The sequence below is a fragment of the Caloenas nicobarica genome, chromosome 6 (assembly GCF_036013445.1).
Source record: "Caloenas nicobarica isolate bCalNic1 chromosome 6, bCalNic1.hap1, whole genome shotgun sequence".
NCBI lineage: Eukaryota > Metazoa > Chordata > Aves > Columbiformes > Columbidae > Caloenas > Caloenas nicobarica.
In genome coordinates, this window is record NC_088250.1 from 35,141,850 (window position 1) to 35,153,681 (window position 11,832).

At 43.1% G+C, this 11,832-nt stretch overlaps 1 protein-coding gene across 1 annotated transcript in view; it reads right to left on the bottom strand.

Moving 5' to 3' along the window:
• The window catches only part of TMEM163 (transmembrane protein 163), a 91,757-nt gene extending 81,076 nt beyond the window's left edge, over nucleotides 1-10,681 (bottom strand). Inside the window, exons 1-2 of the mRNA XM_065638173.1 lie at nucleotides 10,528-10,681; nucleotides 5,335-5,454 (exon numbers count right to left, since the gene is read on the bottom strand). Coding sequence (XP_065494245.1) covers nucleotides 5,335-5,454; nucleotides 10,528-10,681 — 274 coding nt within the window. The remainder of the gene's footprint in view (nucleotides 1-5,334; nucleotides 5,455-10,527) is intronic.
• Nucleotides 10,682-11,832: the final 1,151 nt, after the last annotated feature.

An 11,832-nucleotide genomic window follows, 5' to 3' on the forward strand; every position in this document is an offset into this window, starting at 1 on the left:
ATCTGCCTGTTAGAAAGTCTGAACTGGGATGAAGCTTTTAGCTGAAAGCAAGCTCTACCCTGAAATTTCTGAGCGTATGGACCATGCATTTCAAACAAAACTCCAGTAAGTGGAAGGTCACTCTAATAAATTATTTTTCAGTAATTAATTTTGAAACACAGATGATTTTGTATATAAAATCAGAAGGTCATTTTCTTTGTATTTGTTTCTAATATCTTAACCATGGGCCAATAGCTAATCCTGTAAAATACTCCCACTTACAGAACTGTGTCTACCAAGTTTCCATCTGAGATACTATATAGATTAATAAAATCATGTTTGTTGGAAAAGACCTTTACGATCATCAGGTCCAAGCATTAACCTAACACTGCCAAGACCACCTCTAAACCATGTCCCTAAATGCCATGTCTATGCATCTTCTAAACACCTCCACGGATGGTGACTCCACCACTGCCCTGGGCAGCCTGGTCCAATGCCTGACAACCCTTTCTGTGAAGAATTTTCTCCTAATATACAATCTGAACCTCCCCTGGTGCAACTTGCAGCCATTTCCTCTCATTCTACCACTTGCTACTTGGGAAAAGAGACCAACACCCTCCATGCCACCATCTCCTTTCAGGTACTTGTAGACAGTAATAAGGTCTCCCTTCAGCCTCCTTTTCTCCAGGCTAAACAGCCCTCATATTGGACTTGTGCTCCAGACCCCTCATCAGCTTCATTTTTCTTCTTTGGATGTGCTCCAGCACCTCGATGTCTGTCTTGCAGTGAATAAAATTCACCTTCTCAAAAAGCCAGTGCATATCTACTACATCAGACTAAACACCAGGATAGGACATCAAATCATGGACTATTGGTTGCATTCAAGTATTTCTATAAAGCTAAACCCGTAAATATGTCTGAGCGATCTGTAAAGCAACCCTGAGGACAGATTCCACAACCTGCCTGCTGTTCCCTCAGCATTTTGCAAATAGCCCAGCATCGACTCTTCCCGTGACGCGTTCACACTCAGGGCCTATTCAGGCACACCCTGACCACACTGGGACACGCTGGCTGCAAGTTCCATCTCGACGGCTGCCTCATGAAAGCTCTTTACAAAGCCTACAGTTACAAAGGCATACATTCTAAATCTTTACTCAATCCCTGACTACAAAGAGAGCTTTTAGCGCAGATTTTGGCCTATACATTGTTTTGATATATTGATATGACTACTCCATTCACTGTGAAGCAATTTTAGCTAATCAAATCAGGAAGATGAATGAACAAACTATATTCTGTGAATCACAAGTCTGCACTGGACAAGAAATACCAGCTAGAATGAGACTTTGTTTTCTGCTTTGACAGTATTATCAGAGATTAGCTGCTTGAGCAGAAATTATAACAACAAAAGCTATATTTGCATGTTTTTCAAAGTTATGTTTTAGCAACATAAATATCACAAAACTAAGAACAATGGGTTTCAAAACACTGTAGTTCCATTCCACCGTAATAGTCCCTCATCCTCTATTACGATTCTGAAATTAGGCTCAGTATGAACATATGGTACTAGAGCTACAGAAAGGAGAAGTTATAGTTGTTATTATGAAATTATTTAGACTGCAGTCTTATACTACATGTATATGTTGCAAAAAAAGATGAACATCTTATGCTAGCATTGTTTTCTTGTATTATTGTAAAACAGAAACAAGTAGTTATATTGAAATTATTATTCCAGTACTTACTTGGGTTGCTGAGAAATAAATTAATGTTTATTTTAGTAATTTTTATCATGCCCAGTCTCAGTTTATGACTACAAATTTATAAAAATGGAAATCCACTCCTTATAAGAATTCTATAAGCATACATATTTCAGGCAGCATCAAAATGAAAAGTGAAATGAACTTATTTCTCAAGCTTTGCTCAGTATCCCACCATAAAAGTATTGCATAAAACCACAAATGTCAGAATATGCATAACTGATTCTAAGTGAGCCTAATTTTCGGTCATTAAAGACAATACTAGAGGGCTCTGCTGACCTTAAGGATCTTACAAATTTAAGTCTATAAAGATTTTACTGAAGCCTTGGGCAAATATATGCCGGAAAGCAACACCTTCAACAGCATCCAAAGCCAATGGGAACACAACCATTGCCACAGAGCACAGGAGCTGTATTTAGAGACAGCAGGCAAATCTCTCAAATGGCCTTTTAAAAATACAACATTTCTGTAGTAAAATTTGGTATATTAAGTACCTGACAGGAAGAGATCTGTTCTTTTAGCTAAGGAAAAAAGCTGATTCTGTGGTCTGTGTAAGTCCTGCTTCTCAATATTAGTGAATGAAAGATGATGACTTCATTTTTCCTTTAGCAACCGTCCAGCTCCAGCCTAGCCTAGCCTAGTTTAGATTTCCAAACCTGAAGAGACGAAACACATTTTGATGCATACGTCAGCATTTCATCTTCTGTGTTCCAATATTTCAGGCAACACAAAAGCCCATCCCAGAGAGAATTTCTACTATACGTCTGCTATGAAGCAAATACATGATATGTATATATAATAATTTGAATTTATACACTTTCATACTACACTGCACACAGTTTCTTTTTAATAGTAAGTCTAACACACAGTTCAGATCAATGGATCTCACACCTGTTGTGCCATAGATCACTACCTAATAAGGAAACCACTTTATGTATTCAGGTCAACATGAGATTTATCAATTTCTTTCAATATTACCAAGCAAAACTTCAGCTGGGGCATCAGTATAATCCCACCAAAAGAAAATATCTCATACCAGTCAAGATAAACCATTCCAACTTACTCTAATGTGGGAAAAATATAGCTTTGGAAGCAAATAGACTAGTCTTGAGAGGAAGGACAGTGATCAAGCTGCAACACCCAAGGGAGGGGGCAGACCATAAAAAAGATGCTGAATCACTTCCCCACCCTCCACACAGACCACACACACGGGTATCACTCCCCTTAGTATTTTTTCTTACCCGCCATGTCCTCCATTTCTTTAACTACAGTTATAAAGTAATGTCAGTTCCTTGGTCTAATATCCTTACTATATCATGTGCTGCTGCAAAAGCAGCACCATAAGATACACTTGCAAGAAAGTATTTTGAAGCATATAAGAGGATAAACCAGAAATTTATAGGAAAATTTACAGGGAATCAGAAAGATTAGTGAGAACACAGTCAGTGTAGCCTGACAGCATAGCAAGTCCCCATTTTTCACTGAAATGGAATATCAGGGTTGCATTGCTAACACTTTACCATTACAGAAAAGAGGCAAAACAGGAATGGGATGCTTTAAATAGCAGGTGTTTGCAAAGAACTGGCAGTGTCAGACATCCCAAAGTGACAACTAGTCATTTATATCAAACAGGTAGCAAACCCCAGTCACCTGGCATGTCTCCCAACTTATGGAACGGCTAGAAGAACCCATCAAAAGGACAGCACAAAGGAAGAGAGAAGCCAACGTGAGAGGATAAACTGAGCAGAACTGCTGAAATTGCATGGGGGAGCAAAGTAAATCTAGAAAAAATTATTTTCTTCAAAGACTAAAAAGTTTTGATACTAAGCAGATCAAAAGCCCTGGCAATGCTTTTGTGACATGTAAGTTAACTGTTAACTGTCTATTAAAGGGTCTGTCTCTACAGATTTAACATGTATCTGTGTGCTGCTTCCTCTTTTATTCTTCATAAATTTAGCCCCTTCAAACCATGAGGAAAGGTACATTCCAAAGACATACAACTAGTCAACTAACAGCTGATTTCAGTGGTTCAATGCCTATCCACCCCAGCTGAGCATGCAGTCACAGCACAGCCAGGCAGGGACTACCTTCTCTGCTGGGCTTTTTTGTAGGGTTTCTAAACACTACCAGGATGCCACAAGTGAGGAATATGGAAAATAAAAGCTTTCAGGTAGCCTTACTAATCTCAGAAAAAAATTTTGAAGACCCTTTTAAAAGAAATGGAGTGTTTTAGTTATCCATTTGATACTTACGTCTTGCAAATCTGACAAATGAAAATGTAAAATAAAATGAAGCCATTTCTCAATATTCCCTAAAATTGTACTGTTAATAGGTAATTAAATTGTTCTATAACACAGTACTTACTTTTATGTTGCTTCAGTAGCAAAGACAGACTATGGCACTGCTTCAGTAGCAAAGACAGACTATTGCATTTTCATGAAGCAGAACAAAATGTAAAGTCAGATGTCCTGCTTTCTTGTAACATCCAAATTCTTTACAGTGTTAGATTCTGCTTTTAAGTGTTTCTTCTCTTTTCTCTTTTTGAATCAAGTTATTGTACCTGTGTTTCTACATACACCGCTCCAAGTAACGTATGTTGAATTTTCAGAGACCATTTGGTCAGATTCTAATAATCTCTCCTGGGAGCTGACACCAACTTCCGGCAGCAGGTTGTACACTGCAAATTAGAATAATAAAACACATGCTGCTGCAGCTTCAAAAAAAAAAAAAAAACGCAAGTCTGTCTTTATCAAGCTGAAGAATGACGTTTTGAGACATCTCAGATGTCTCCTAGGCAGAGCTTTCCTTTTATTATATAAACATGTAAATCCAGTCACTTCTGGTTTTCCTTCTTTTAAACAGAGAATGTGCCATTACAAAGATTTTGTTTCAGATTCCACATTTCTTTTTGTCCTTACAGTAATGCAGCGTTACTTAATTGACCAAGAGAGAAAACCGGTATTTGACAAATTTGCATTGAACTACGATATATATTTATTTACACAATGTAGCATTTTTTCTGTTTTAAAATGAAAGAAATATATTTCATTTTCTACACATAAAAAAGTTTGTTTTTTCAAATTCTTTGTGTAAAGGTAATCTACACAAATGTCTTGAAACATAAAGAAAAATACTAGTTTAAAAAGAAACTTAGCACTGTGTTTCAGTATCTGTCAATGTAATACAGAGAAATTATATATTTCTCCCCTCCAATTCACTATTCTTTATTACAGCATTCCCACTACAAATCCCAGGTGGATTAAGACTTGTCATATTTGACCTCTTTGGTTAAAGGCAATCCACTGCATAATGGATTTTACACTATTCTGTAAAACGAACAGTTCCACATGCATAAATGCTAACAGGAATCAACATCTACTGTTTCTTTCTCTGACCTTCAACAACCCTGTCCTCTGCAGAAAAAAACTCAACAGTTTTACTAATTTATAAGCACCATGCAGACACAGGCAGTCTAAACCTCTTTAGCAGTTGTGAAGAAAAAATATGAGAAAGCTTCCACAAAGAGAGAAATTCTGAGAGCCCAAAAGAAAAAAAAAAAAAAGGAAGAGGTGTGAAGATTTAAAATATTCCCAATACTCACTGAATGCAGCCACTGCAAGAGCCAGTGTGACAATAATGGAGACCCAGGAAACCCACAATGCCTTCTTTCTGTAGCTTTGAGCTTCATGAGGTTTTAGCCTTGTACTGCTTTCTAGTAAACCTGATGAGCAATAAGCAAAGAGGGTATGAACAATACAGTGCTCCTTTTAAAAACACAGCTGTGTTACTTCAGACCTAGATCACATATTTACATTCTATATTACATACAGAATCAAATCCTGCTCACATTATAAAGGTTAAGTGCATAAAGCCACCTGAAACATATGAGTATGCAAGGAAAGCACACACAAGTTGTTTTGATTTCACACACATCAGTCACTTAAAAAGAGCACTGCACTTGTAGGGCACTTATGGAAATTCACATCACTTATATTTTGCACCTGTACATCCAAACAAGAAAGGGCTCAGTCCTATACTCAGATCAAAACTTGTTTCAGAACGTCAAGATCCTAGACATAATTAACATAGGAGAAAAAACTTGTTCTCACCAGTCTCTGCAAAATAACTGCACATACTGAGCAACAAAGCAGAAGCAGGCATGCTTTAGAATCAAAGCTATCACTGTTGGAAAGACCTCTTAAAGCATAACGTCCTTCATGTGAGGTAAGAGCACATCCCCATCTAGAACTCACTGAAGAACCAATTCTGTCCCCCCTGCAATCAGCATAGAAGTCTGTTGAACACAAGGGAATGAGATTGCTTTCTTTCTCTTTTAATGCTTTCAATTTGTGGAAGTCTTTTGTCCACTCAACTTAAATCGCAGAGAATTCAGGTTAAAAATAAAGAAAATAACAACATTCCTCAGTTTTCTTTTTCTCAGTCTTACACTTTTAAAATGCACTCAGAATTTAACATATTTGCCTTCTGTATATCCCATTCAGATTATTTTGTGCCTAATATATTAATCTAATTGAAACCTACACTCTTTTTCACCAGCAAGTTCCAGCTCAAGTCTGCTTAACCGGAGAAAACTCCTGATGGCTTTTCAATTTCTTAACAAATTACTCCAGAAAATGTGGGTGGCTCCTCTCGGGTGATGATCACTTTTCAGAGGGATTTGCCTGCACTGAAGGCACTGAACTGGGGCACTGGTTTAATAGCACAACCTCTCAGTAGCTGGTCTAATGTCTTAGACAAAGGGTTGAGAACGGGGGCTCTGGCAGACTGAGCAGCAGATTAAAACATAACAGCCCAAGCTATTACTATCCTCACCTTCCCTGGTTTTCTCTCTGATGGCTCTTGCCACTTTCAAGGCAGGGACACCTGATCTGGTTATCAGTGTACTCCCAAATCCACACCATATTTAACCAAGTTTATTAACGTTAACAGATATTAATTTTCATCTGACTGTAATATGCTGGCTGAAAACTGCAGTGGTTTGGGAATCAATTCAGCAGTGAACCAGCCATCTCTGCCCCAGGGGCAGCCACGTGTCAGTAGAGGGGCAGGCATCCAGGGCTGCTCACAATTCAAGTCACCAGATCTTTTTCTGCCACTTGAAGTCTGTCACAATTACTGGTTCTAATCCTAGCATAAGTGGTGGGATTCATGTTGTCTTGGAAAAATCCTTCATGCTTTTTTCACCTCAATTACAATAAAACAGAGAGAGTTTCCTTATGGCAGTTCAGAAAGCCACTGTGGGAATATCATGCTTCTACTGTCTTTTTAGAAGATTTAAAATATTACCTCACTTTTGTGTTACACACTCCCCTCTTTCTGAATGGAAAAGAATTTGCAAACTTGAAAGCTGGAAAACTACCAGTCCCTGTATAGAAACTATGTGTTTCTTATTATGTGTGTTCTTTGTTTAATACCTGAAAACTACTAGATGACAACTCTGAAAGGTTTGAGTCTTTTACTGATAATACTGCACAGATATTTCTCACATAGCCCACCTTCATTTGTGTGAAGAAATACTTTTTTCCCCAACGTTTGGCCTATCTTCTGCCACTACATATAATGATGCGCAGTTTAACTGCTGTCTGATATGAGGTAATTTAATAATACATCTTGAAATATAGGAGAGATTTCTACTAATATAACCATAGAGAAAACACATCATCTCAGGTTTGATGTGTTCACCCCTCATGCCCCCTCCCCAAACCAAGGATTTTAAATTATAGCCCAAATCATGTTGGAATGTAACATAAAGTATGTTTTCTTAGCCAATTTTGATTCTCAATATTCCAAAGCTGAAAGAAATACAGATCAGAATGACAGACATCCTCACCTGTTTCTTTCTTTAAAGACATGTTATGATTCATCGCTACAGCTCACTGTTACCTGGGAAGTCCAACATACACAGCTGATACTTACAAATCAAATAATATCCTAATTAAACTGAGAAATTAATAACCCCCACTACTAGTGCAGCACTGCTGATTACTATTCACATATCAAGCATGTGTCCAGTATGACAGAGACTGCAGTCCTTACAAAACTGAACCACTTCTGCCATGTGTGTGTCTTTCTCTTGCTCTCTCAAAATGGCTGGCATATTCTAGCTGTCAGAGATGTGATCCCTGCTTTCCTAAAATAATTCAAATATATTTTCTGTATTTACAATTTTAATCCCTGAGAAAGATCATATTATTCTCACAAGTGTCCTAGGGGAAGGCACACAAACATACAAACTCATTCACATGACCACCAAGCCCATAGAATGAAAATTATTTAGAAGCAACAACAGTTCATTAATTTACACGCAACAACACAATTCACAAGGTAAGCCTCCATATTTTTTCCACTAACCATAAGAAAGCAAGTTCTAAGCATCCACAGCAGGCTGAAAGATAATCTTTCAGTATGACCTGCAATGCTACAAAAATAAAAATCTAGTACCTACGGATAAAATTCCTCGCCTTGAAATTAACACAGTGAGTAGTATTATTGCCATTAATTTATTTAACACATAGATATCCTTAAGGTAAAGAAAAAATTATGAGCTGGTTAAATCCACTGGATTTTTACTTTAGTTTTCAGTACCTTCATATATTAACAGATTTTCTTCCCATAAAAAAATCAGGAGAAAAAACCTGCCTAACAGTTGCAGAACACAAGCTTGGCATATTTGCAAAGTGATTCTAGGATATTCTTTACCATATGCTGACTTACCAGAAGTACTTTTCTATTTGGCTAACGGATCATTTTAAAATGTCAAGTTAGAATTTGTGGAAGAGATAAGGCTAATAGAAAAATTGTTCCCCTAAGATGTTAATTTAAGGACCCCATCCACAAAATTATCACTGATTTTGGATCTAGCTCTTAAAGAGCAAATATCTTGTTCCAAAATTTAGGGTTAGTTTTTATTTTTAGCAAACATGGAAGTATCATCTCTATAACTGGACCAGTTATGATTCATTGGAAAGCATCATAAGAAAAAGTACAATCTAGAAGGACAGACTGTAACAATTTCAACAGGGGCAACCTGTAAAAAGCATACCAGATTTTCCTCTACAATGCTAGGAATTATCCTGGTAGATGGAATCAGTAACTATAGGAAATGCTAAGAGAAAGCTACTGCAAGGGCCATAGAAAGAATGTGGAGGCAGATAAGGCAATAAAATTAGCAGCTTTAGTCTCATCTCCCTTCTAGAGATAAAGGTTAGGTACATCAGACACACTCTCTTTTTGGAATTACCCTTAATACCAAAATTGCCAGCTTTCACCTTCGGCTCTGTCATACTGGGCACAAATTAAAAATTTCTGCAAACTTTCACATTTGAACCACAATCAAAATTCCTGATTCTCATTATTTAAAATAGAACCAAAGTCTCAAATTGCCCTCAGTCACCATGTCTGTCCCCTGCTGTTGCTGGTGACAGTGAGGGAACCCCTGGAAAAAGGGCTGTCCCCAGCCCCGACATGACTGAAGCCTGTCAGGGAAGATGGTGACTGCTCTTCTCCCTTACCTCTCCACTTCGTGTCTAGGGTTTGTGAGCAAGCACAGACATTTGTGAAGCTGAAGAAAGAATGGGGGATACAGGGGTTGTGTGTAGGATGGGATGAAGACTGAGAATACAAAAGGGACTCTGTGATGCTGAAAGCAAAAACAGAAAGGAAGAAAATTCAACAAGGAGGCTAAGGAAAGCCTGTACATGTAATAAAAAATGGAGACAAACTGTGTGGAAGAGGCGTTGAGGAGGACAGGGCAATGGGCAGGGTTAAGATGGCAGCTGCCTCTGTGGGCAGCCGGTGAGTGAGCGCCTCACACACCGGGAACAGATGCCCGAAATCGGTGTGCTTCGCATTAAAGAGTTTGGAAGCAGGCAGTTTTTCATCCCTAGTCAGATATTTAGGCGAATAATAATTTTAAGAAACCGAGTCGCATGCAAGTGCATTATACAGTATGGAAGGGAGATGAGGGGTAAGGAAAGTGCCCTGACCTCACTGCCCAGCCTGGTCTGCACCGAACCACCACAGGAACGCCCCGCTGTGCCCCTGCTCGGGCGGCGGCTGCCACAGCCCCGCCGGCAGGTAACCTCAGCGGCCTCCCTCTCCTCAGCGGCGAGAAACCCTCCGGCACCGCCTGTCCGCCGCCCGGGCCCCGCCGCCACCTGCGCCCCTCGGCCCGGGCTCTCCCCCTCGCCTGCGGAGCGGGAGCGGCGCCATGTGCCGCTCGCACCCGCTTCCCCGCCAGGCAGGCAAGTTTTCGGGCGAGGTGAGAACAACCACGGGTAGAGTTTATAAAAATATTTCAAAGCTGTCGCGGGGCGTTCGCATGGGAACTAAACGGGGGAAAAGCTTCGAGGGCGGAGCGGGCTGGTGGGGGGGAACGTTGAGCGGGTGCCAGCGGAGGGCAGGCGGCCGGGGGCGCTGAGGCGGGAGCGGGGCCTGCGGGCCAGGCGCGGGCTGAGGGAAGAGCACGGCGGTCCGGAGGAGACCGGGGCGCTGAGAAGCACGGCGGGCGGCTGCGAGCAGAGAGCGGCCGGTGGGAGCAGTTCGGAGGGCAGGAGCCGGTGTGGGGCTGCCCAGCGCTGAAGGAGAGGGGGCGGGAAGGGCTGCTGTGGTGGAATGAGGAGGAGGGCATGAGTCCGGGAGAGCGAGGCGTGAGGCCGCTGCAGGGACAGCGTAGGGAAAGCTGCCGGGGGTGGGTGTGAGGCGTCTCGGGACGGCGGGGACGCGGTGGGGCATGCCACGGAGGTGGGCAGCGTGCAGGAGGGCGGGTGCTCACCTCTGTCCTCCGGCCCCTCGCTGAACTGCCCGCTCTCCCCGATCCGCAGCTGCTCCGGCTGCTGCTCCCGGGGGGGCACCGGCGGGCTGGCACCAGGGGGCTGCACGATGGCGGGGTCCGGAGTGGTGTCCAGGGGGGCAGCGGGCGGCTCCATGTCTTGCGGGGCGGCGGGAAGCGGCTGGCGACTGTGGCAGCGAAGCGGAGAGCGAGCGGAGCATCCAGCCCGGGTGCGAGCCCGGGGAGAGGAGGAGACTCCGGCTCAGAGCATCAGGGAGACGGGGACAAGCAGCAAACAAACTCCTCCGGCTGCTCCCCGCCAGCCGCTCCCCGCGGCCGCCTCATCACTAACCTCGCCGGCGGCGGAGGGGAAGCGGGGGCGGGGGGCGCAGGTGGGAGAACGGTGCCGCCTCCCCGCGCTGCCCTTCCCCTCCCCGCCCCGGGGAGCACCTCGGGCGGCGGGAGCGGCGCCCGGCTCCGCAGCGAGGCGGGGGCGGGAGCCGGGGCCGGGCGGCAGCTCGCCCCCGTGCGCGGCGGCCGTGAGGGCAGGAGAGGTGGCGGGAGGGGCTCTGGTGAGTCGCCCTCAGGGACTCCTCGCCCTCAAGTGCCCGCGGGCACCTGCGAGAGGTGCGGCAGGACCTTGGGCCGAAGAAGCGGGAAACCCGTCAGCCTCCCCTGGCCATGGTGCGCCTTAGCTTCCTCCTCCCGCTGCCCACTCCCTCAGGGAGAAGGGTCGTCCAGTGAGTGTCCAAACCCGGAGGCCTCGCCTCACGCTGCTTCCCCTCGCCTCCCCTCACACAGGTAAAGACCCAGCGCTCCCCTTTGCTGGCGGGTTTGCTCATTTTCCATCAGCCATAGCCCATTTTTCAGGATCAGAGCTGAATTGCCACACACACACGCACCCCTCTGACCCCCCCAGCAGTGATATTTTGTTACAGGTTTTACCAATATTGGTCTAAATGCTGGCCTAGAATACACAGCAGTCTCATGCTGAAGCATGGGATTAGAGCTGGAGACTTGCTGGCCTTCAGGGCCGGTCTCACTTTGCTCACCTGCTGTTCCTAGGGCTGCAGAATAACATAGGGAAAAAACTAAAACCTCAGGAGAACAGAAATGTAAAAAAAAAAAAAAAAAGAAGAATTTTACTGAAAGAGCCGTGCTACAGCTGCTTGCTTCTTCTCTGCTGGTTTCTAAATTACTAGATAGAGAGGTGCAAATAAACAAAAGCATTTTCTGTGCTAGCGCATCTCCCAGTTGCATGCTCGCTAGCATGCGATAAATTTTGAAACTGCGTTATGTTTTGGCTTG